Below are 27,829 nucleotides of genomic sequence, written 5' to 3'. Positions count from 1 at the left end.
TTCATCACAAAGGTCTTTAGACTGTACCGACCAAATTTGAAGTTGATCTGATGAATTCCCTAGGAGGAGTTCGTTAAAGTGCAGCGCCTGGAAATGACAAAAACGACATGAGAAATTCATAAAAAATGCAAAATGGCTGACTTCCGGTTGGGTTTAGAGCATAGCCCCAAGAGACTTTTATTGAAGTCCATATGCGATACATGTTCCTACCACATTTCATACATCTAGGTCAAACGTACTGCGAGGGCTGCTTCGTTGAAATTTTGTAGGGGGCGCTATTGAGCCGATTTGCCACTCTGAACCAATAAAATCATATTCTATAACTACATTTCGGCCTTGTAATCTACTTGCCAAGTTTGCTTATGTTTCGAGCATTTTTAGCCTCTCAAAATGACCTTCGTTGTCCACGGCGAAGACTGCATCGCCACGGCAACGGCGTTCGACGAAACATCAAAAGCTTCATGATCTGGTATTATGAACTTCTTATATTTGTGTGGAACAAATTTGATATTGATTTGATTTACCTACTAAGAGAAACAAGCCAAAGTATAAAGACTTTAACTTCCTGTTACCAGTAGGTGGCGCTATGACTATGATTCGAAATTGGCCTGCAGATGTCTTCAGGCCTGGAGTCTAATCAAGCATGTGAAATCTGGTAAAGATCTGATAATGTGGAGTCGAGATACATCAGTTTATTCGTTCATGGCGAAGGATCGAAATTCGCCGAGCCGCCACGTCGCCGCCCTTCAGTAACTTCTTACAATCTTCACAACGAAGCATTATCAAGGTCTTAAGACTTCTCTCACAACATTTGAGAGGGATCTGATTAATCTGTGAGGAGCAGGATGTCAAAGTACGCAGCGTACAACTTCCGGTTGCCACTAGGTGGCGCTATCACTATGATTCTAAATTATCATATAGATGTGTTCCGGGTCAGGATGTTATGACATATGAGAGATTTTGAGCAGATTCGACAATGTACGGCCGAGTTACAACAACTTCCTGTTTCGTGGCGAATGGTGTTTCTTTGACGCCACGCCACGGCCACATAGTTCGATAACTTTTTGATCTTTGAGTAACTTTTCACTGCCAAGGTCTCAAGAGCAGACTAGCCGAATCTGAAGTCAATCGGGTCAAATCTCTGGGAGGAGTTCGTTAAAGTATGACGCCTTGAAACGGTCAAAAAACGTCATAAAAGCAAAAATGGCCGACTTCCTGTTTGGTTTAGAGAAAACGGCCAAGAGGATTTTTTGTGCGTCTCATCACGTTCCACATACCTACCAAATTTCATACAGCTGGGTGAATCCTGATGTTGGGGCTACTCAATAGGGGGCGCTAGCGAGCCAATATTTCATACCGCAGCTGGACACCCCAATCAGACTGCAATTTTCGCAAATTCTGGCTAGCGTGCCAAATTTCACAGACTTCCCAATATCCCAAGCACCTCCTTTTTGCCATGAAAGCGGAAGAAGAATAATAATAATTAAAGCTGCGAGCAGCGATGGGCGGGCCCTCGCAATATGCACGTCGGGGTGCATGCACGTCGGGGTGGCGGCGGGACTCCGGCCTGCGCGGCCGAGAACGTCCGCGACCGTCGGACGGCGCGAGGACTCTGGTTGATGCTGCCATTCAGTTCCGTGACCGTCAGACACGGCATGCAGGTTCAGAGCATGGCCCAAATATACTTTTATTTAAGTCCATATGTGATACATGTTCCTACCAAATTTCATACATCTAGGTGAAACGTACTGCGAGGGCTGCTTCGTTGAAATTTTGTAGGGGGCGCTATTGAGCCGATTTGCCACTCTGAACCAATAAAATCATATTATACAACTACATTTTGGCCTTTAAATGTGTATGCCAAGTTTGCTTATGTTTCGAGCATTTTTAGCCTCCCAAAATGACCTTCGTTGTTAACGGCGAAGACTGCATCGCCACGGCAACGGCGTTCGACGAAACATCAAAGCTTCATGATCTGGCATTATGAACTATTTGTGTGGAACAAATTTGATATTGATTTGATTTACCTACTAAGAGAAACAAGCCAAAGTATCAAGACTTTAACTTCCTGTTACCAGTAGGTGGCGCTATGACTATGATTCAAAATTGGCCTGCATATGTCTTCAGGCCTGGAGTCTAATCAAACACGTGAAATCTGGTAAAGATCTGATGATGTGGAGTCGAGTTACATCAGTTTATTCGTTCATGGCGAAGGATCGAAATTCCGTCGCCACGGCAACAGCTTTTCACGAAACAACAAGCTTTGAGTAACTTTTCATCACAAAGGTCTTTAGACTGTACCGACCAAATTTGAAGTTGATCTGATGAATTCCCTAGGAGGAGTTCGTTAAAGTGCAGCGCCTGGAAATGACAAAAACGACATGAGAAATTCATAAAAAATGCAAAATGGCTGACTTCCGGTTGGGTTTAGAGCATAGCCCCAAGAGACTTTTATTGAAGTCCATATGCGATACATGTTCCTACCACATTTCATACATCTAGGTCAAACGTACTGCGAGGGCTGCTTCGTTGAAATTTTGTAGGGGGCGCTATTGAGCCGATTTGCCACTCTGAACCAATAAAATCATATTCTATAACTACATTTCGGCCTTCTAATCTACTTGCCAAGTTTGCTTATGTTTCGAGCATTTTTAGCCTCTCAAAATGACCTTCGTTGTTCACGGCGAAGACTGCATCGCCACGGCAACAGCGTTCGACGAAACATCAAAAGCTTCATGATCTGGTATTATGAACTTCTTATATTTGTGTGGAACAAATTTGATATTGATTTGATTTACCTACTAAGAGAAACAAGCCAAAGTATAAAGACTTTAACTTCCTGTTACCAGTAGGTGGCGCTATGACTATGATTCGAAATTGGCCTGCAGATGTCTTCAGGCCTGGAGTCTAATCAAGCATGTGAAATCTGGTAAAGATCTGATGATGTGGAGTCGAGATACATCAGTTTATTCGTTCATGGCGAAGGATCGAAATTCGCCGAGCCGCCACGTCGCCGCCCTTCAGTAACTTCTTACAATCTTCACAACGAAGCATTATCAAGGTCTTAAGACTTCTCTCACAACATTTGAGAGGGATCTGATTAATCTGTGAGGAGCAGGATGTCAAAGTACGCAGCGTACAACTTCCGGTTGCCACTAGGTGGCGCTATCACTATGATTCTAAATTATCATATAGATGTGTTCCGGGTCAGGATGTTATGACATATGAGAGATTTTGAGCAGATTCGACAATGTACGGCCGAGTTACAACAACTTCCTGTTTCGTGGCGAATGGTGTTTCTTTGACGCCACGCCACGGCCACATAGTTCGATAACTTTTTGATCTTTGAGTAACTTTTCACTGTCAAGGTCTCAAGAGCAGACTAGCCGAATCTGAAGTCAATCGGGTGAAATCTCTGGGAGGAGTTCGTTAAAGTATGACGCCTTGAAACGGTCAAAAAACGTCATAAAAGTAAAAATGGCCGACTTCCTGTTTGGTTTAGAGAAAACGGCCAAGAGGATTTTTTGTGCGTCTCATCACGTTCCACATACCGACCAAATTTCATACAGCTGGGTGAAACCTGATGTTGGGGCTACTCAATAGGGGGCGCTAGCGAGCCAATATTTCATACCGCAGCTGGACACCCCAATCAGACTGCAATTTTCGCAAATTCTGGCTTGCGTGCCAAATTTCACAGACTTCCCAATATCCCAAGCACCTCCTTTTTGCCATGAAAGCGGAAGAAGAATAATAATAATAATAAACATTACGGTTTCAATAGGTCCTCCGCTCCGACTACGTCGGTGCTCGGGCCCTAATAATTAAAGCTGCGAGCAGCGATGGGCGGGCCCTCGCAATATGCACGTCGGGGTGCCGGCGGGACTCCGGCCTGCGCGGCCGAGAACGTCCGCGACCGTCGGACGGCGCGAGGACTCTGGCTGATGCTGCCATTTAGTTCTGTGACCGTCAGACACTGCATGCAGGTTTAGAGCATGGCCCCAATATACTTTTATTTAAGTCCATATGTGATACATGTTCCCACCAAATTTCATACAGCTAGGTCAAACGTACTGCGAGGGCTCCTTCGTCGAAATTTTGTAGGGGGCGCTATTGAGCCGATTTGCCACTCTGAACCAATAAAATCATATTCCCTAACTACATTTCGGCCTTGTAATCTACTTGCCAAGTTTGCTTATGTTTCGAGCATGTTTAGCCTGTCAAAATGACCTTCGTTGTTAACGGCGAAGACTGCATCGCCACGGCAACGGCGTTCGACGAAACATCAAAAACTTCATGATCTGGCATTATGAACTTCTTGTATTTGTGGGGAACAAATTTGATATTGATTTGATTTACCTACTGAGAGAAACAAGCCAAAGTATCAAGACTTTAACTTCCTGTTACCAGTAGGTGGCGCTATGACTATGATTCAAAATTGGCCTGCAGATGTCTTCAGGCCTGGAGTCTAATCAAGCATGTGAAATCTGGTAAAGATCTGATGATGTGGAGTCGAGATACATCAGTTTATTCGTTCATGGCGAAGGATCGAAATTCGCTGAGCCGCCACGTCGCCGCCCTTCAGTAACTTCTTACAATCTTCACAATGAAGCATTATCAAGGTCTTAAGGCTTGTTTGACAACATTTGAGAGGGATCTGATTAATCTGTGAGGAGCAGGATGTCAAAGTACGCAGCGTACAACTTCCGGTTGCCACTAGGTGGCGCTATCACTATGATTCTAAATTATCATATAGATGTGTTCCGGGTCAGGATGTTATGACATATGAGAGATTTGGAGCAGATTCGACAATGTACGGCCAAGTTACAACAACTTCCTGTTTCGTGGCGAATGGTGTTTCTTTGACGCCACGCCACGGCCACATAGTTCGATAACTTTTTGATCTTTGAGTAACTTTTCACTGTCAAGGTCTCAAGAGCAGACTCGCCGAATCTGAAGTCAATCGGGTCAAATCTCTGGGAGGAGTTCGTTAAAGTATGACGCCTTGAAACGGTCAAAAAACGTCATAAAAGCAAAAATGGCCGACTTCCTGTTTGGTTTAGAGAAAACGGCCAAGAGGATTTTTGGTGCGTCTCATCACGTTCCACATAACTACCAACTTTCATACAGCTGGGTGAATCCTGATGTCGGGGCTACTCAATAGGGGGCGCTAGCGAGCCAATATTTCATACTGCAGCTGGACACCCCAATCAGACTGCAATTTTCGCAAATTCTGGCTTGCGTGCCAAATTTCACAACATTCCCAATATCCCAAGCACCTCCTTTTTGCCATGAAAGTGGAAGAAGAAGAATAATAATAATAATAAACATTCGAAATTCAATAGGTCCTCCGCTCCGACTACGTCGGTGCTCGGGCCCTAATAAACATTACGGTTTCAATAGGTCCTCCGCTCCGACTACGTCGGTGCTCGGGCCCTAATAAACATTACGGTTTCAATAGGTCCTCCGCTCCGACTACGTCGGTGCTCGGGCCCTAATAAGAAGAATAAGAATAATAAACATTCGAAATTCAATAGGTCCTCCGCTCCGACTACGTCGGTGCTCGGGCCCTAATAATAATTAAAGCTGCGAGCAGCGATGAGCGGGCCCTCGCAATATGCACGTCGGGGTGCATGCACGTTGGGGTGCCGGCGGGACTCCGGCCTGCGCGGCCGAGAATGTCCGCGACCGTCGGACGCCGCGAGGACTCTGGCCGATGCTGCCATTCAGTTCTGTGACCGTCAGACACTGCATGCAGGTTTAGAGCATGGCCGCAATATACTTTTATTGAAGTCCATATGTGATACATGTTCCTACCAAATTTCATACATCTAGGTGAAACGTACTGCGAGGGCTGCTTCGTTGAAATTTTGTAGGGGGCGCTATTGAGCCGATTTGCCACTCTGAACCAATAAAATCATATTATACAACTACATTTTGGGCTTTAAATGTGTATGCCAAGTTTGCTTATGTTTCGAGCATTTTTAGCCTCTCAAAATGACCTTCGTTGTTAACGGCGAAGACTGCATCGCCACGGCAACGGCGTTCGACGAAACATCAAAAGCTTCATGATCTGGCATTATGAACTATTTGTGTGGAACAAATTTGATATTGATTTGATTTACCTACTAAGAGAAACAAGCCAAAGTATCAAGACTTTAACTTCCTGTTACCAGTAGGTGGCGCTATGACTATGATTCAAAATTGGCCTGCATATGTCTTCAGGCCTGGAGTCTAATCAAACACGTGAAATCTGGTAAAGATCTGATGATGTGGAGTCGAGTTACATCAGTTTATTCGTTCATGGCGAAGGATCGAAATTCCGTCGCCACGGCAACAGCTTTTCACGAAACAACAAGCTTTGAGTAACTTTTCATCACAAAGGTCTTTAGACTGTACCGACCAAATTTGAAGTTGATCTGATGAATTCCCTAGGAGGAGTTCGTTAAAGTGTAGCGCCTGGAAATGACAAAAACGACATGAGAAATTCATAAAAAATGCAAAATGGCTGACTTCCGGTTGGGTTTAGAGCATAGCCCCAAGAGACTTTTATTGAAGTCCATATGCGATACATGTTCCTACCACATTTCATACATCTAGGTCAAACGTACTGCGAGGGCTGCTTCGTCGAAATTTTGTAGGGGGCGCTATTGAGCCGATTTGCCACTCTGAACCAATAAAATCATATTCCCTAACTACATTTCGGCCTTGTAATCTACTTGCCAAGTTTGCTTATGTTTCGAGCATTTTTAGCCTCTCAAAATTACCTTCGTTGTTAACGGCGAAGACTGCATCGCCACGGCAACGGCGTTCGACGAAACATCAAAAGCTTCATGATCTGGCATTATGAACTTCTTGTATTTGTGTGGAACAAATTTGATATTGATTTGATTTACCTACTAAGAGAAACAAGCCAAAGTATAAAGACTTTAACTTCCTGTTACCAGTAGGTGGCGCTATGACTATGATTCAAAATTGGCCTGCAGATGTCTTTAGGCCTGGAGTCTAATCAAGCATGTGAAATCTGGTAAAGATCTGATGATGTGGAGTCGAGATACATCAGTTTATTCGTTCATGGCGAAGGATCGAAATTCGCCGAGCCGCCACGTCGCCGCCCTTCAGTAACTTCTTACAATCTTCACAATGAAGCATTATCAAGGTCTTAAGGCTTGTTTGACAACATTTGAGAGGGATCTGATTAATCTGTGAGGAGCAGGATGTCAAAGTACGCAGCGTACAACTTCCGGTTGCCACTAGGTGGCGCTATCAGTTTGATTCAAAATTATCATATAGATGTGTTCGGGGTCAGGATTTTATGACATATGAGAGATTTTGAGCAGATTCGACAATGTACGGCCGAGTTACAACAACTTCCTGTTTCGTGGCGAATGGTGTTTCTTTGACGCCACGCCACGGCCACATAGTTGGATAACTTTTTGATCTTTGAGTAACTTTTCACTGCCAAGGTCTCAAGAGCAGACTAGCCGAATCTGAAGTCAATCGGGTCAAATCTCTGGGAGGAGTTCGTTAAAGTATGACGCCTTGAAACGGTAAAAAAACGTCATAAAAGCAAAAATGGCCGACTTCCTGTTTGGTTTAAAGAAAACGTCCAAGAGGATTTTTTGTGCGTCTCATCACGTTGCACATAACTCCCAAATTTCATACAGCTGGGTGAAACCTGATGTTGGGGCTACTCAATAGGGGGCGCTAGCGAGCCAATATTTCATACCGCAGCTGGACACCCCAATCAGACTGCAATTTTCGCAAATTCTGGCTTGCGTGCCAAATTTCACAAACGTCCCAATATCCCAAGCACCTCCTTTTTGCGACGAAACACTAAAAATAATAATAAGAATAATAATAATAATAATTAAAGCTGCGAGCAGCGATGGGCGGGCCCTCGCAATATGCACGTCGGGGTGCATGCACGTCGGGGTGGCGGCGGGACTCCGGCCAGCGCGGCCGAGAACGTCCGCGACCGTCGGACGGCGCGAGGACTCTGGTTGATGCTGTCATTCAGTTCCGTGACCGTCAGACACTGCATGCAGGTTCAGAGCATGGCCCCAATATACTTTTATTTAAGTCCATATGTGATACATGTTCCTACCAAATTTCATACATCTAGGTGAAACGTACTGCGAGGGCTGCTTCGTTGAAATTTTGTAGGGGGCGCTATTGAGCCGATTTGCCACTCTGAACCAATAACATCATATTATACAACTACATTTTGGGCTTTAAATGTGTATGCCAAGTTTGCTTATGTTTCGAGCATTTGTAGCCTCTCAAAATGACCTTCGTTGTTAACGGCGAAGACTGCATCGCCACGGCAACGGCGTTCGACGAAACATCAAAAGCTTCATGATCTGGCATTATGAACTATTTGTGTGGAACAAATTTGATATTGATTTGATTTACCTACTAAGAGAAACAAGCCAAAGTATCAAGACTTTAACTTCCTGTTACCAGTAGGTGGCGCTATGACTATGATTCAAAATTGGCCTGCATATGTCTTCAGGCCTGGAGTCTAATCAAACACGTGAAATCTGGTAAAGATCTGATGATGTGGAGTCGAGTTACATCAGTTTATTCATTTATGGCGAAGGATCGAAATTCCGTCGCCACGGCAACAGCTTTTCACGAAACAACAAGCTTTGAGTAACTTTTCATCACAAAGGTCTTTAGACTGTACCGACCAAATTTGAAGTTGATCTGATGAATTCCCTAGGAGGAGTTCGTTAAAGTGCAGCGCCTGGAAATGACAAAAACGACATGAGAAATTCATAAAAAATGCAAAATGGCTGACTTCCGGTTGGGTTTAGAGCATAGCCCCAAGAGACTTTTATTGAAGTCCATATGCGATACATGTTCCTACCACATTTCATACATCTAGGTCAAACGTACTGCGAGGGCTGCTTCGTTGAAATTTTGTAGGGGGCGCTATTGAGCCGATTTGCCACTCTGAACCAATAAAATCATATTCTATAACTACATTTCGGCCTTGTAATCTACTTGCCAAGTTTGCTTATGTTTCGAGCATTTTTAGCCTCTCAAAATGACCTTCGTTGTTCACGGCGAAGACTGCATCGCCACGGCAACGGCGTTCGACGAAACATCAAAAGCTTCATGATCTGGCATTATGAACTATTTGTGTGGAACAAATTTGATATTGATTTGATTGACCTACTAAGAGAAACAAGCCAAAGTATCAAGACTTTAACTTCCTGTTACCAGTAGGTGGCGCTATGACTATGATTCAAAATTGGCCTACAGATGTCTTCAGGCCTGGAGTCTAATCAAACACGTGAAATCTGGTAAAGATCTGATGATGTGGAGTCGAGTTACATCAGTTTATTCGTTCATGGCGAAGGATCGAAATTCCGTCGCCACGGCAACAGCTTTTCACGAAACAACAAGCTTTGAGTAACTTTTCATCACAAAGGTCTTTAGACTGTACCGACCAAATTTGAAGTTGATCTGATGAATTCCCTAGGAGGAGTTCGTTAAAGTGCAGCGCCTGGAAATGACAAAAACGACATGAGAAATTCATAAAAAATGCAAAATGGCTGACTTCCGGTTGGGTTTAGAGCATGGCCCCAAGAGACTTTTATTGAAGTTCTTATGCGATACATGTTCCTACCACATTTCATACATCTAGGTCAAACGTACTGCGAGGGCTGCTTCGTTGAAATTTTGTAGGGGGCGCTATTGAGTCGATTTGCCACTCTGAACCAATAAAATCATATTCCATAACTACATTTCGGCCTTGTAATCTACTTGCCAAGTTTGCTTATGTTTCGAGCATTTTTAGCCTCTCAAAATGACCTTCGTTGTTAACGGCGAAGACTGCATCGCCACGGCAACGGCATTCTACGAAACATCAAAAGCTTCATGATCTGGCATTATGAACTTCTTGTATTTGTGTGGAAGAAATTTGATATTGATTTGATTTACCTACTAAGAGAAACAAGCCAAAGTATAAAGACTTTAACTTCCTGTTACCAGTAGGTGGCGCTATGACTATGATTCAAAATTGGCCTGCAGATGTCTTCAGGCCTGGAGTCTAATCAAACATGTGAAATCTGGTAAAGATCTGATGATGTGGAGTCAAGATACATCAGTTTATTCGTTCATGGCGAAGGATCGAAATTCGCCGAGCCGCCACGTCGCCGCCCTTCAGTAACTTCTTACAATCTTCACAATGAAGCATTATCAAGGTCTTAAGGCTTGTTTGACAAGATTTGAGAGGGATCTGATGAATCTGTGAGGAGCAGGATGTCAAAGTACGAAGCGTGCAACTTCCGGTTGCCACTAGGTGGCGCTATCAGTTTGATTCAAAATTATCATACAGATGTGTTCCGGGTCAGGATGTTATGACATATGAGAGATTTTGAGCAGATTCGACAATGTACGGCCGAGTTACAACAACTTCCTGTTTCGTGGCGAATGGTGTTTCTTTGACGCCACGCCACGGCCACATAGTTCGATAACTTTTTAATCTTTGAGTAACTTTTCACTGCCAAGGTCTCAAGAGCAGACGAGCCGAATCTGAAGTCAATCGGGTCAAATCTCTGGGAGGAGTTCGTTAAAGTATGACGCCTTGAAACGGTCAAAAAACGTGATAAAAGCAAAAATGGCCGACTTCCTGTTTGGTTTAGAGAAAACGGCCAAGAGGATTTCTTGTGCGTCTCATCACGTTCCACATACCTACCAAATTTCATACAGCTGGGTGAATCCTGATGTTGGGGCTACTCAATAGGGGGCGCTAGCAAGCCAATATTTCATACCGCAGCTGGACACCCCAATCAGACTGCAATTTTCGCAAATTCTGGCTTGCGTGCCAAATTTCACAACATTCCCAATATCCCAAGCACCTCCTTTTTGCCATGAAAGCGGAAGAATAAGAATAAGAATAAACATTCGAAATTCAATAGGTCCTCCGCTCCGACTACGTCGGTGCTCGGGCCCTAATAATAATAATAATAAACATTCGAAATTCAATAGGTCCTCCGCTCCGACTACGTCGGTGCTCGGGCCCTAATTAAAGCTGCGAGCAGCGATGGGCGGGCCCTCGCAATATGCACGTCGGGGTGCCGGCGGGACTCCGGCCTGCGCGGCCGAGAACGTCCGCGACCGTCGGACGGCGCGAGGACTCTGGCCGATGCTGCCATTTAGTTCTGTGACCGTCAGACACTGCATGCAGGTTCAGAGCATAGCCCCAAGAGACTTTTATTGAAGTCCATATGCGATACATGTTCCTACCACATTTCATACATCTAGGTCAAACGTACTGCGAGGGCTGCTTCGTCAAAATTTTGTAGGGGGCGCTATTGAGCCGATTTGCCACTCTGAACCAATAAAATCAGATTCTGTAACTACATTTCGGCCTTGTAATCTACTTGCCAAGTTTGCTTATGTTTCGAGCATTTTTAGCCTCTCAAAATGACCTTCGTTGTTCACGGCGAAGACTGCATCGCCACGGCAACGGCGTTCGACGAAACATCAAAAGCTTCATGATCTGGCATTATGAACTTCTTGTATTTGTGTGGAACAAATTTGATATTGATTTGATTTACCTACTAAGAGAAACAAGCCAAAGTATAAAGACTTTAACTTCCTGTTACCAGTAGGTGGCGCTATGACTATGATTCGAAATTGGCCTGCAGATGTCTTCAGGCCTGGAGTCTAATCAAACACGTGAAATCTGGTAAAGATCTGATGATGTGGAGTCGAGTTACATCAGTTTATTCGTTCATGGCGAAGGATCGAAATTCGCCGAGCCGCCACGTCGCCGCCCTTCAGTAACTTCTTACAATCTTCACAATGAAGCATTATCAAGGTCTTAAGGCTTGTATGACAACATTTGAGAGGGATCTGATTAATCTGTGAGGAGCAGGATGTCAAAGTATGCAGCGTACAACTTCCGGTTGCCACTAGGTGGCGCTATCAGTTTGATTCAAAATTATCATATAGATGTGTTCCGGGTCAGGATGTTATGACATATGAGGGATTTGGAGCAGATTCGACAATGTACGGCCGAGTTACAACAACTTCCTGTTTCGTGGCGAATGGTGTTTCTTTGACGCCACGCCACGGCCACATAGTTCGATAACTTTTTGATCTTTGAGTAACTTTTCACTGCCAAGGTCTCAAGAGCAGACTAGCCGAATCTGAAGTCAATCGGGTCAAATCTCTGGGAGGAGTTCGTTAAAGTATGACGCCTTGAAACGGTCAAAAAACGTCATAAAAGTAAAAATGGCCGACTTCCTGTTTGGTTTAGAGAAAACTTCCAAGAGGAGTTTTTGTGCGTCTCATCACGTTCCACATACCTACTAAATTTCATACAGCTGGGTGAAACCTGATGTTGGGGCTACTCAATAGGGGGCGCTAGCGAGCCAATATTTCATACCGCAGCTGGACACCCCAATCAGACTGCAATTTTCGCAAATTCTGGCTTGCGTGCCAAATTTCACAAAATTCCCAATATCCCAAGCACCTCCTTTTTGCCATGAAAGCGGAAGAAGAAGAAGAATAATAATTAAAGCTGCGAGCAGCGATGAGCGGGCCCTCGCTATATGCACGTCGGGGTGCATGCACGTCGGAGTGCCGGCGGGACTCCGGCCTGCGCGGCCGAGAACGTCCGCGACCGTCGGACGGCGCGAGGACTCTGGTTGATGCTGCCATTCAGTTCTGTGACCGTCAGACACTGCATGCAGGTTCAGAGCATGGCCCCAATATACTTTTATTTAAGTCCATATGTGATACATCTTCCTAACAAATTTCATACATCTAGGTGAAACGTACTGCGAGGGCTGCTTCGTTGAAATTTTGTAGGGGGCGCTATTGAGCCGATTTGCCACTCTGAACCAATAAAATCATATTCCATAACTACATTTCGGCCTTGTAATCTACTTGCCAAGTTTGCTTATGTTTCGAGCATTTTTAGCCTCTCAAAATTACCTTCGTTGTTAACGGCGAAGAATGCGTCGCCACGGCAACAGCTTTTCACGAAACAACAAGCTTTGAGTAACTTTTCATCACAAAGGTCTTTAGACTGTACCGACCAAATTGGAAGTTGATCTGATTAATTCCCTAGGAGGAGTTCGTTAAAGTGCAGCGCCTGGAAATTACAAAAACGACACTAGAAATTCATAACAAATGCAAAATGGCTGACTTCCGGTTGGGTTTAGAGCATAGCCCCAAGAGACTTTTATTGAAGTCCATATGCGATACATGTTCCTACCACATTTCATACATCTAGGTCAAACGTACTGCGAGGGCTGCTTCGTCGAAATTTTGTAGGGGGCGCTATTGAGCCGATTTGCCACTCTGAACCAATAAAATCATATTCTATAACTACATTTCGGCCTTGGAATCTACTTGCCAAGTTTGCTTATGTTTCGAGCATTTTTAGCCTCTCAAAATGACCTTCGTTGTTCACGGCGAAGACTGCATCGCCACGGCAACGGCGTTCGACGAAACATCAAAAGCTTCATGATCTGGCATTATGAACTTCTTGTATTTGTGTGGAACAAATTTGATATTGATTTGATTTACCTACTAAGAGAAACAAGCCAAAGTATAAAGACTTTAACTTCCTGTTACCAGTAGGTGGCGCTATGACTATGATTCGAAATTGGCCTGCAGATGTCTTCAGGCCTGGAGTCTAATCAAGCATGTGCAATCTGGTAAAGATCTGATGATGTGGAGTCGAGATACATCAGTTTATTCGTTCATGGCGAAGGATCGAAATTCGCCGAGCCGCCACGTCGCCGCCCTTCAGTAACTTCTTACAATTTTCACAATGAAGCATTATCAAGGTCTTAAGGCTTGTATGACAACATTTGAGAGGGATCTGATTAATCTGTTAGGAGCAGGATGTCAAAGTACGCAGCGTACAACTTCCGGTTGCCACTAGGTGGCGCTATCAGTTTGATTCAAAATTATCATATAGATGTGTTCCGGGTCAGGATGTTATGACATATGAGAGACTTTGAGCAGATTCGACAATGTACGGCCGAGTTACAACAACTTCCTGTTTCGTGGCGAATGGTGTTTCTTTGACGCCACGCCACGGCCACATAGTTCAATAACTTTTTGATCTTTGAGTAACTTTTCACTGCCAAGGTCTCAAGAGCAGACTAGCCGAATCTGAAGTCAATCGGGTCAAATCTCTGGGAGGAGTTCGTTAAAGTATGACGCCTTGAAACGGTCAAAAAACGTCATAAAAGTAAAAATGGCCGACTTCCTGTTTGGTTTAGAGAAAACGTCCAAGAGGATTTTTTGTGCGTCTCATCACGTTCCACATACCTACCAACTTTCATACAGCTGGGTGAAACCTGATGTCGGGGCTACTCAATAGGGGGCGCTAGCGAGCCAATATTTCATACCGCAGCTGGACACCCCAATCAGACTGCAATTTTCGCAAATTCTGGCTTGCGTGCCAAATTTCACAAACTTCCCAATATCCCAAGCACCTCCTTTTTGCGACGAAACACATAAAATAATAAGAATAATTAAAGCTGCGAGCAGCGATGGGCGGGCCCTCGCAATATGCACGTCGGGGTGCATGCACGTCGGGGTGGCGGCGGGACTCCGGCCTGCGCGGCCGAGAACGTCCGCGACCGTCGGACGGCGCAAGGACTCTGGTTGATGCTGTCATTCAGTTCCGTGACCGTCAGACACTGCATGCAGGTTCAGAGCATGGCCCCAATATACTTTTATTTAAGTCCATATGTGATACATGTTCCTACCAAATTTCATACATCTAGGTGAAACGTACTGCGAGGGCTGCTTCGTTGAAATTTTGTAGGAGGCGCTATTGAGCCGATTTGCCACTCTGAACCAATAACATCATATTATACAACTACATTTTGGGCTTTAAATGTGTATGCCAAGTTTGCTTATGTTTCGAGCATTTTTAGCCTCTCAAAATGACCTTCGTTGTTAACGGCGAAGACTGCATCGCCACGGCAACGGCGTTCGACGAAACATCAAAAGCTTCATGATCTGGCATTATGAACTATTTGTGTGGAACAAATTTGATATTGATTTGATTTACCTACTAAGAGAAACAAGCCAAAGTATCAAGACTTTAACTTCCTGTTACCAGTAGGTGGCGCTATGACTATGATTCAAAATTGGCCTGCATATGTCTTCAGGCCTGGAGTCTAATCAAACACGTGAAATCTGGTAAAGATCTGATGATGTGGAGTCGAGTTACATCAGTTTATTCGTTCATGGCGAAGGATCGAAATTCCGTCGCCACGGCAACAGCTTTTCACGAAACAACAAGCTTTGAGTAACTTTTCATCACAAAGGTCTTTAGACTGTACCGACCAAATTTGAAGTTGATCTGATGAATTCCCTAGGAGGAGTTCGTTAAAGTGCAGCGCCTGGAAATGACAAAAACGACATGAGAAATTCATAAAAAATGCAAAATGGCTGACTTCCGGTTGGGTTTAGAGCATAGCCCCAAGAGACTTTTATTGAAGTCCATATGCGATACATGTTCCTACCACATTTCATACATCTAGGTCAAACGTACTGCGAGGGCTGCTTCGTTGAAATTTTGTAGGGGGCGCTATTAAGCCGATTTGCCACTCTGAACCAATAAAATCATATTCTGTAACTACATTTCGGCCTTGTAATCTACTTGCCAAGTTTGCTTATGTTTCGAGCATTTTTAGCCTCTCAAAATGACCTTCGTTGTTAACGGCGAAGACTGCATCGCCACGGCAACGGCGTTCGACGAAACATCAAAAGCTTCATGATCTGGCATTATGAACTATTTGTGTGGAACAAATTTGATATTGATTTGATTTACCTACTAAGAGAAACAAGCCAAAGTATCAAGACTTTAACTTCCTGTTACCAGTAGGTGGCGCTATGACTATGATTCAAAATTGGCCTGCATATGTCTTCAGGCCTGGAGTCTAATCAAACACGTGAAATCTGGTAAAGATCTGATGATGTGGAGTCGAGTTACATCAGTTTATTCGTTCATGGCGAAGGATCGAAATTCCGTCGCCACGGCAACAGCTTTTCACGAAACAACAAGCTTTGAGTAACTTTTCATCACAAAGGTCTTTAGACTGTACCGACCAAATTTGAAGTTGATCTGATGAATTCCCTAGGAGGAGTTCGTTAAAGTCCAGCGCCTGGAAATGACAAAAACGACATGAGAAATTCATAAGAAATGCAAAATGGCTGACTTCCGGTTGGGTTTAGAGCATAACCCCAAGAGACTTTTATTGAAGTCCATATGTGATACATATTCCTACCACATTTCATACATCTAGGTCAAACGTACTGCGAGGGCTGCTTCGTCGAAATTTTGTAGGGGGCGCTATTATGCCGATTTGCCACTCTGAACCAATAAAATCATATTCTGTAACTACATTTCGGCCTTGTAATCTACTTGCCAAGTTTGCTTATGTTTCGATCATTTTTAGCCTCTCAAAATGACCTTCGTTGTTAACGGCGAAGACTGCATCGCCACGGCAACGGCGTTCGACGAAACATCAAAAGCTTCATGATCTGGCATTATGAACTTCTTCTATTTGTGTGGAACAAATTTGATATTGATTTGATTTACCTACTAAGAGAAACAAGCCAAAGTATAATGACTTTAACTTCCTGTTACCAGTAGGTGGCGCTATGACTATTATTCAAAATTGGCCTGCAGATGTCTTCAGGCCTGGAGTCTAATCAAACACGTGTAATCTGGTAAAGATCTGATGATGTGGAGTCGAGTTACATCAGTTTATTCGTTCATGGCGAAGGATCGAAATTCGCCGAGCCGCCACGTCGCCGTCCTTCAGTAACTTCTTACAATCTTCACAATGAAGCATTATCAAGGTCTTAAGGCTTGTTTGACAACATTTGAGAGGGATCTGATTAATCTGTGAGGAGCAGGATGTCAAAGTACGCAGCGTACAACTTCCGGTTGCCACTAGGTGGCGCTATCACTATGATTCTAAATTATCATATAGATGTGTTCCGGGTCAGGATGTTATGACATATGAGAGATTTTGAGCAGATTCGACAATGTACAGCCGAGTTACAACAACTTCCTGTTTCGTGGCGAATGGTGTTTCTTTGACGCCACGCCACGGCCACATAGTTCGATAACTTTTTGATCTTTGAGTAACTTTTCACTGCCAAGGTCTCAAGAGCAGACTAGCCGAATCTGAAGTCAATCGGGTCAAATCTCTGGGAGGAGTTCGTTAAAGTATGACGCCTTGAAACGGTCAAAAAACGTCATAAAAGCAAAAATGGCCGACTTCCTGTTTGGTTTAGACAAAACGGCCAAGAGGATTTTTTGTGCGTCTCATCACGTTCCACATACCGACCAAATTTCATACAGCTGGGTGAATCCTGATGTTGGGGCTACTCAATAGGGGGCGCTAGCGAGCCAATATTTCATACCGCAGCTGGACACCCCAATCAGACTGCAATTTTCGCAAATTCTGGCTTGCGTGCCAAATTTCACAACATTCCCAATATCCCAAGCACCTCCTTTTTGCGACGAAACACTAAAAATAAGAATAATAAGAATAATTAAAGCTGCGAGCAGCGATGGGCGGGCCCTCGCAATATGCACGTCGGGGTGCCGGCGGGACTCCGGCCTGCGCGGCCGAGAACGTCCGCGAACGTCGGACGGCGCGAGGACTCTGGTTGATGCTGTCATTCAGTTCCGTGACCGTCAGACACTGCATGCACGTTCAGAGCATGGCCCCAATATACTTTTATTTAAGTCCATATGTGATACATGTTCCTACCAAATTTCATACATCTAGGTGAAACGTACTGCGAGGGCTGCTTCGTTGAAATTTTGTAGGGGGCGCTATTGAGCCGATTTGCCACTCTGAACCAATAAAATCATATTATACAACTACATTTTGGGATTTAAATGTGTATGCCAAGTTTGCTTATGTTTCGAGCATTTTTAGCCTCTCAAAATGACCTTCGTTGTTAACGGCGAAGACTGCATCGCCACGGCAACGGCGTTCCACGAAACATCAAAAGCTTCATGATCTGGCATTATGAACTATTTGTGTGGAACAAATTTGATATTGATTTGATTTACCTACTAAGAGAAACAAGCCAAAGTATCAAGACTTTAACTTCCTGTTACCAGTAGGTGGCGCTATGACTATGATTCAAAATTGGCCTGCATATGTCTTCAGGCCTGGAGTCTAATCAAACACGTGAAATCTGGTAAAGATCTGATGATGTGGAGTCGAGTTACATCAGTTTATTCGTTCATGGCGAAGGATCGAAATGCCGTCGCCACGGCAACAGCTTTTCACGAAACAACAAACTTTGAGTAACTTTTCATCACAAAGGTCTTTAGCCTGTACCGACCAAATTTGAAGTTGATCTGATGAATTCCCTAGGAGGAGTTCGTTAAAGTGCAGCGCCTGGAAATGACAAAAACGACATGAGAAATTCATAAAAAATGCAAAATGGCTGACTTCCGGTTGGGTTTAGAGCATAGCCCCAAGAGACTTTTATTGAAGTCCATATGCGATACATGTTCCTAACACATTTCATACATCTAGGTCAAACGTACTGCGAGGGCTGCTTCGTCGAAATTTTGTAGGGGGCGCTATTGAGCCGATTTGGCACTCTGAACCAATAAAATCAGATTCTGTAACTACATTTCGGCCTTGTAATCTACTTGCCAAGTTTGGTTATGTTTCGAGCATTTTTAGCCTCTCAAAATGACCTTCGTTGTTAACGGCGAAGGATGCGTCGCCACGGCAACAGCTTTTCACTAAATAACAAGCTTTGAGTAACTTTTCATCACAAAGGTCTTTAGACTGTACCGACCAAATTTGAAGTTGATCTGATGAATTCCCTAGGAGGAGTTCGTTAAAGTGCAGCGCCTGGAAATGACAAAAACGACATGAGAAAATCATAAAAAATGCAAAATGGCTGACTTCCGGTTGGGTTTAGAGCATAGCCCCAAGAGACTTTTATTGAAGTCCATATGCGATACATGTTCCTACCACATTTCATACATCTAGGTCAAACGTACTGCGAGGGCTGCTTCGTCGAACTTTTGTAGGGGGCGCTATTGAGCCGATTTGCCACTCTGAACCAATAAAATCATATTATACAACTACATTTTGGGCTTTAAATGTGTATGCCAAGTTTGCTTATGTTTCGAGCATTTTTAGCCTCTCAAAATGACCTTCGTTGTTAACGGCGAAGACTGCATCGCCACGGCAACGGCGTTCGACGAAACATCAAAAGCTTCATGATCTGGCATTATGAACTTCTTGTATTTGTGTGGAACAAATTTGATATTGATTTGATTTACCTACTAAGAGAAACAAGCCAAAGTATCAAGACTTTAACTTCCTGTTACCAGTAGGTGGCGCTATGACTATGATTCAAAATTGGCCTGCATATGTCTTCAGGCCTGGAGTCTAATCAAACACGTGAAATCTGGTAAAGATCTGATGATGTGGAGTCGAGTTACATCAGTTTATTCGTTCATGGCGAAGGATCGAAATTCGCCGAGCCGCCACGTCGCCGTCCTTCAGTAACTTCTTACAATCTTCACAATGAAGCATTATCAAGGTCTTAAGGCTTGTTTGACAACATTTGAGAGGGATCTGATTAATCTGTGAGGAGCAGGATGTCAAAGTACGCAGCGTACAACTTCCGGTTGCCACTAGGTGGCGCTATCATTATGATTCTAAATTATCATATAGATGTGTTCCGGGTCAGGATGTTATGACATATGAGAGATTTTGAGCAGATTCGACAATGTACGGCCGAGTTACAACAACTTCCTGTTTCGTGGAGAATGGTGTTTCTTTGACGCCACGCCACGGCCACATAGTTCGATAACTTTTTGATCTTTGAGTAACTTTTCACTGCCAAGGTCTCAAGAGCAGACTAGCCGAATCTGAAGTCAATCGGGTCAAATCTCTGGGAGGAGTTCGTTAAAGTATGACGCCTTGAAACGGGCAAAAAACGTCATAAATGCAAAAATGGCCGACTTCCTGTTTGGTTTAGAGAAAACTTCCAAGAGGATTTTTTGTGCGTCTCATCACGTTCCACATACCTACCAACTTTCATACAGCTGGGTGAAACCTGATGTTGGGGCTACTCAATAGGGGGCGCTAGCGAGCCAATATTTCATACCGCAGCTGGGCACCCCAATCAGACTGCAATTTTCGCAAATTCTGGCTTGCTTGCCAAATTTCACAAACTTCCCAATATCCCAAGCACCTCCTTTTTGCGACGAAACACTAAAAATAAGAATAAGAATAAGAATAAGAATAATAATTAAAGCTGCGAGCAGCGATGAGCGGGCCCTCGCAATATGCATGTCGGGGTGCATGCACGTCGGGGTGCCGGCGGGACTCCGGCCTGCGCGGCCGAGAACGTCCGCGACCGTCGGACGCCGCGAGGACTCTGGTTGATGCTGTCATTCAGTTCCGTGACCGTCAGACACTGCATGCAGGTTCAGAGCATGGCCCCAATATACTTTTATTTAAGTCCATATGTGATACATGTTCCGACCAAATTTCATACATCTAGGTGAAACGTACTGCGAGGGCTGCTTCGTTGAAATTTTGTAGGGGGCGCTATTGAGCCGATTTGCCACTCTGAACCAATAAAATCATATTATACAACTACATTTTGGGCTTTAAATGTGTATGCCAAGTTTGCTTATGTTTCGAGCATTTTTAGCCTCTCAAAATGACCTTCGTTGTTAACGGCGAAGACTGCATCGCCATGGCAACGGCGTTCGACGAAACATCAAAAGCTTCATGATCTGGCATTATGAACTATTTGTGTGGAACAAATTTGATATTGATTTGATTTACCTACTAAGAGAAACAAGCCAAAGTATCAAGACTTTAACTTCCTGTTACCAGTAGGTGGCGCTATGACTATGATTCAAAATTGGCCTGCATATGTCTTCAGGCCTGGAGTCTAATCAAACACGTGAAATCTGGTAAAGATCTGATGATGTGGAGTCGAGTTACATCAGTTTATTCGTTCATGGCGAAGGATCGAAATTCCGTCGCCACGGCAACAGCTTTTCACGAAATAACAAGCTTTGAGTAACTTTTTATCACAAAGGTCTTTAGACTGTACCGACCAAATTTGAAGTTGATCTGATTAATTCCCTAGGAGGAGTTCGTTAAAGTGCAGCGCCTGGAAATGACAAAAACGACATGAGAAATTCATAAAAAATGCAAAATGGCTGACTTCCGGTTGGGTTTAGAGCATAGCCCCAAGAGACTTTTATTGAAGTCCATATGCGATACATGTTCCTACCACATTTCATACATCTAGGTCAAACGTACTGCGAGGGCTGCTTCGTCGAAATTTTGTAGGGGGCGCTATTGAGCCGATTTGCCACTCTGAACCAATAAAATCAGATTCTGTAACTACATTTCGGCCTTGTAATCTACTTGCCAAGTTTGCTTATGTTTCGAGCATTTTTAGCCTCTCAAAATGACCTTCGTTGTTCACGGCGAAGACTGCATCGCCACGGCAACGGCGTTCGACGAAACATCAAAAGCTTCATGATCTGGCATTATGAACTTCTTGTATTTGTGTGGAACAAATTTGATATTGATTTGATTTACCTACTAAGAGAAACAAGCCAAAGTATAAAGACTTTAACTTCCTGTTACCAGTAGGTGGCGCTATGACTATGATTCGAAATTGGCCTGCAGATGTCTTCAGGCCTGGAGTCTAATCAAGCATGTGAAATCTGGTAAAGATCTGATGATGTGGAGTCGAGATACATCAGTTTATTCGTTCATGGCGAAGGATCGAAATTCGCCGAGCCGCCACGTCGCCGCCCTTCAGTAACTTCTTACAATTTTCACAATGAAGCATTATCAAGGTCTTAAGGCTTGTATGACAACATTTGAGAGGGATCTGATTAATCTGTTAGGAGCAGGATGTCAAAGTACGCAGCGTACAACTTCCGGTTGCCACTAGGTGGCGCTATCAGTTTGATTCAAAATTATCATATAGATGTGTTCCGGGTCAGGATGTTATGACATATGAGAGACTTTGAGCAGATTCGACAATGTACGGCCGAGTTACAACAACTTCCTGTTTCGTGGCGAATGGTGTTTCTTTGACGCCACGCCACGGCCACATAGTTCGATAACTTTTTGATCTTTGAGTAACTTTTCACTGCCAAGGTCTCAAGAGCAGACTAGCCGAATCTGAAGTCAATCGGGTCAAATCTCTGGGAGGAGTTCGTTAAAGTATGACGCCTTGAAACGGTCAAAAAACGTCATAAAAGCAAAAATGGCCGACTTCCTGTTTGGTTTAGAGAAAACGGCCAAGAGGATTTTTGGTGCGTCTCATCACGTTCCACATACCTACCAACTTTCATACAGCTGGGTGAAACCTGATGTTGGGGCTACTCAATAGGGGGCGCTAGCGAGCCAATATTTCATACCGCAGCTGGACACCCCAATCAGACTGCAATTTTCGCAAATTCTGGCTTGCGTGCCAAATTTCACAACATTCCCAATATCCCAAGCACCTCCTTTTTGCGACGAAAGACTAAGAATAATAATAATAATAATAATTAAAGCTGCGAGCAGCGATGAGCGGGCCCTCGCTATATGCACGTCGGGGTGCATGCACGTCGGAGTGCCGGCGGGACTCCGGCCTGCGCGGCCGAGAACGTTCGCGACCGTCGGACGGCGCGAGGACTCTGGTTGATGCTGTCATTCAGTTCCGTGACCGTCAGACACTGCATGCAGGTTCAGAGCATGGCCCCAATATACTTTTATTTAAGTCCATATGCGATACATGTTCCTACGAAATTTCATACATCTAGGTGAAACGTACTGCGAGGGCTGGTTTGTCGAAATTTTGTAGGGGGCGCTATTGAGCCGATTTGCCACTCTGAACCAATAAAATCATATTATACAACTACATTTTGGGCTTTAAATGTGTATGCCAAGTTTGCTTATGTTTCGAGCATTTTTAGCCTCTCAAAATGACCTTCGTTGTTCACGGCGAAGACTGCATTGCCACGGCAACGGCGTTCGACGAAACATCAAAATCTTCATGATCTGGCATTATGAACTTCTTGTATTTGTGTGGAAGAAATTTGATATTGATTTGATTTACCTACTAAGAGAAACAAGCCAAAGTATAAAGACTTTAACTTCCTGTTACCAGTAGGTGGCGCTATGACTATGATTCAAAATTGGCCTGCAGATGTCTTCAGGCCTGGAGTCTAATCAAGCATGTGCAATCTGGTAAAGATCTGATGATGTGGAGTCGAGATACATCAGTTTATTCGTTCATGGCGAAGGATCGAAATTCGCCGAGCCGCCACGTCGCCGCCCTTCAGTAACTTCTTGCAATCTTCACAACGAAGCATTATCAAGGTCTTAAGGCTTGTTTGACAACATTTGAGAGGGATCTGATTAATCTGTGAGGAGCAGGATGTCAAAGTACGCAGCGTACAACTTCCGGTTGCCACTAGGTGGCGCTATCACTATGATTCTAAATTATCATATAGATGTGTTCCGGGTCAGGATGTTATGACATATGAGAGATTTTGAGCAGATTCGACAATGTACAGCCGAGTTACAACAACTTCCTGTTTCGTGGCGAATGGTGTTTCTTTGACGCCACGCCACGGCCACATAGTTCGATAACTTTTTGATCTTTGAGTAACTTTTCACTGCCAAGGTCTCAAGAGCAGACTAGCCGAATCTGAAGTCAATCGGGTCAAATCTCTGGGAGGAGTTCGTTAAAGTATGACGCCTTGAAACGGTCAAAAAACGTCATCAAAGTAAAAATGGCCGACTTCCTGTTTGGTTTAGAGAAAACGTCCAAGAGGATTTTTTGTGCGTCTCATCACGTTCCACATACCTACTAACTTTCATACAGCTGGGTGAATCCTGATGTTGGGGCTACTCAATAGGGGGCGCTAGCGAGCCAATATTTCATACCGCAGCTGGACACCCCAATCAGACTGCAATTTTCGCAAATTCTGGCTTGCGTGCCAAATTTCACAAAATTCCCAATATCCCAAGCACCTCCTTTTTGCCATGAAAGTGGAAGAATAAGAATAAACATAGCGGTTTCAATAGGTCCTCCGCTCCGACTACGTCGGTGCTCGGGCCCTAATAAGAAGAATAAACATTCGAAATTCAATAGGTCCTCCGCTCCGACTACGTCGGTGCTCGGGCCCTAATAAACATAGCGGTTTCAATAGGTCCTCCGCTCCGACTACGTCGGTGCTCGGGCCCTAATAATAAACATTCGAAATTCAATAGGTCCTCCGCTCCGACTACGTCGGTGCTCGGGCCCTAATTAAAGCTGCGAGCAGCGATGAGCGGGCCCTCGCTATATGCACGTCGGGGTGCATGCACGTCGGAGTGCCGGCGGGACTCCGGCCTGCGCGGCCGAGAACGTCCGCGACCGTCGGACGGCGCGAGGACTCTGGCTGATGCTGCCATTCAGTTCTGTGACCGTCAGACACTGCATGCAGGTTTAGAGCATGGCCCCAATATACTTTTATTGAAGTCCATATGTGATACATGTTCCTACCAAATTTCATACATCTAGGTGAAACGTACTGCGAGGGCTGCTTCGTTGAAATTTTGTAGGGGGCGCTATTGAGCCGATTTGCCACTCTGAACCAATAAAATCATATTCCATAACTACATTTCGGCCTTGTAATCTACTTGCCAAGTTAGGTTATGTTTCAAGCATTTTTAGCCTCTCAAAATGACCTTCGTTGTTAACGGCGAAGAATGCGTCGCCACGGCAACAGCTTTTCACGAAACAACAAGCTTTGAGTAACTTTTCATCACAAAGGTCTTTAGACTGTACCGACCAAATTTGAAGTTGATCTGATTAATTCCCTAGGAGGGGTTCGTTAAAGTGCAGTGCCTGGAAATGACAAAAACGACACTAAAAATTCATAAGAAATGCAAAATGGCTGACTTCCGGTTGGGTTTAGAGCATAACCCCAAGAGACTTTTATTGAAGTCCATATGTGATACATGTTCCTACCACATTTTAATACATCTAGGTCAAACGTACTGCGAGGGCTGCTTCGTCGAAATTTTGTAGGGGGCGCTATTGAGCCGATTTGCCACTCTGAACCAATACAATCATATTCCGTAACTACATTTCGGCCTTGAAATCTACTTGCCAAGTTTGCTTATGTTTCGAGCATTTTTAGCCTCTCAAAATGACCTTCGTTGTTCACGGCGAAGACTGCATCGCCACGGCAACGGCGTTCGACGAAACATCAAAAGCTTCATGATCTGGCATTATGAACTTCTTGTATTTGTGTGGAACAAATTTGATATTGATTTGATTTACCTACTAAGAGAAACAAGCCAAAGTATAAAGACTTTAACTTCCTGTTACCAGTAGGTGGCGCTATGACTATGATTCAAAATTGGCCTGCAGATGTCTTCATGCCTGGAGTCTAATCAAGCATGTGAAATCTGGTAAAGATCTGATGATGTGGAGTCGAGATACATCAGTTTATTCGTTCATGGCGAAGGATCGAAATTCGCCGAGCCGCCACGTCGCCGCCCTTCAGTAACTTCTTACAATTTTCACAATGAAGCATTATCAAGGTCTTAAGGCTTGTATGACAACATTTGAGAGGGATCTGATTAATCTGTTAGGAGCAGGATGTCAAAGTACGCAGCGTACAACTTCCGGTTGCCACTAGGTGGCGCTATCAGTTTGATTCAAAATTATCATATAGATGTGTTCCGGGTCAGGATGTTATGACATATGAGAGACTTTGAGCAGATTCGACAATGTACGGCCGAGTTACAACAACTTCCTGTTTCGTGGCGAATGGTGTTTCTTTGACGCCACGCCACGGCCACATAGTTTGATAACTTTTTGATCTTTGAGTAACTTTTCACTGCCAAGGTCTCAAGAGCAGACTAGCCGAATCTGAAGTCAATCGGGTCAAATCTCTGGGAGGAGTTCGTTAAAGTATGACGCCTTGAAACGGTCAAAAAACGTCATAAAAGCAAAAATGGCCGACTTCCTGTTTGGTTTAGAGAAAACGGCCAAGAGGATTTTTTGTGCGTCTCATCACGTTCCACATACCTACCAACTTTCATACAGCTGGGTGAAACCTGATGTTGGGGCTACTCAATAGGGGGCGCTAGCGAGCCAATATTTCATACCGTAGCTGGACACCCCAATCAGACTGCAATTTTCGCAAATTCTGGCTTGCGTGCCAAATTTCACAGACTTCCCAATATCCCAAGCACCTCCATTTTGCGACGAAACACTAAAAATAAGAATAAGAATAAGAATTAAAGCTGCGAGCAGCGATGGGCGGGCCCTCGCAATATGCACGTCGGGGTGCATGCACGTCGGGGTGGCGGCGGGACTCCGGCCTGCGCGGCCGAGAACGTCCGCGACCGTCGGACGGCGCGAGGACTCTGGTTGATGCTGTCATTCAGTTCCGTGACCGTCAGACACTGCATGCAGGTTCAGAGCATGGCCCCAATATACTTTTATTTAAGTCCATATGTGATACATGTTCCTACCAAATTTCATACATCTAGGTGAAACGTACTGCGAGGGCTGCTTCGTTGAAATTTTGTAGGGGGCGCTATTGAGCCGATTTGCCACTCTGAACCAATAACATCATATTATACAACTACATTTTGGGCTTTAAATGTGTATGCCAAGTTTGCTTATGTTTCGAGCATTTTTAGCCTCTCAAAATGACCTTCGTTGTTAACGGCGAAGACTGCATCGCCACGGCAACGGCGTTCGACGAAACATCAAAAGCTTCATGATCTGGCATTATGAACTATTTGTGTGGAACAAATTTGATATTGATTTGATTTACCTACTAAGAGAAACAAGCCAAAGTATCAAGACTTTAACTTCCTGTTACCAGTAGGTGGCGCTATGACTATGATTCAAAATTGGCCTGCATATGTCTTCAGGCCTGGAGTCTAATCAAACACGTGAAATCGGGTAAAGATCTGATGATGTGGAGTCGAGTTACATCAGTTTATTCATTTATGGCGAAGGATCGAAATTCCGTCGCCACGGCAACAGCTTTTCACGAAACAACAAGCTTTGAGTAACTTTCATCACAAAGGTCTTTAGACTGTACCGACCACATTTGAAGTTGATCTGATGAATTCCCTAGGAGGAGTTCGTTAAAGTGCAGCGCCTGGAAATGACAAAAACGACATGAGAAATTCATAAAAAATGCAAAATGGCTGACTTCCGGTTGGGTTTAGAGCATAGCCCCAAGAGACTTTTATTGAAGTCCATATGCGATACATGTTCCTACCACATTTCATACATCTAGGTCAAACGTACTGCGAGGGCTGCTTCGTTGAAATTTTGTAGGGGGCGCTATTGAGCCGATTTGCCACTCTGAACCAATAAAATCATATTCTATAACTACATTTCGGCCTTGTAATCTACTTGGCAAGTTTGCTTATGTTTCGAGCATTTTTAGCCTCTCAAAATGACCTTCGTTGTTCACGGCGAAGACTGCATCGCCACGGCAACGGCGTTCGACGAAACATCAAAAGCTTCATGATCTGGTATTATGAACTTCTTATATTTGTGTGGAACAAATTTGATATTGATTTGATTTACCTACTAAGAGAAACAAGCCAAAGTATAAAGACTTTAACTTCCTGTTACCAGTAGGTGGCGCTATTACTATGATTCGAAATTGGCCTGCAGATGTCTTCAGGCCTGGAGTCTAATCAAGCATGTGAAATCTGGTAAAGATCTGATGATGTGGAGTCGAGATACATCAGTTTATTCGTTCATGGCGAAGGATCGAAATTCG

General features: G+C 44.1%; 1 protein-coding gene across 1 annotated transcript in view; it reads right to left on the bottom strand.

Annotated features, from left to right (window-relative positions):
• Positions 1 to 27,829, bottom strand: part of LOC306786361 (NEDD4-like E3 ubiquitin-protein ligase WWP2) — a gene marked incomplete at both ends in the record, with an annotated part of 335,533 nt that overhangs the window by 149,313 nt on the left and 158,391 nt on the right. The window contains one exon of the mRNA XM_079297399.1: positions 27,138 to 27,165. Coding sequence (XP_079153525.1) covers positions 27,138 to 27,165 — 28 coding nt within the window. The remainder of the gene's footprint in view (positions 1 to 27,137; positions 27,166 to 27,829) is intronic.

This window comes from Melanostigma gelatinosum (genome assembly GCF_949748355.1).
Source record: "Melanostigma gelatinosum genome assembly, contig: SUPER_1_unloc_1, whole genome shotgun sequence".
In the NCBI taxonomy this organism is placed as follows: Eukaryota; Metazoa; Chordata; class Actinopteri; order Perciformes; family Zoarcidae; genus Melanostigma; species Melanostigma gelatinosum.
The sequence above is the reverse complement of the archived record's forward strand: the minus strand, read 5'-3'. Positions and strand labels throughout refer to the sequence as shown.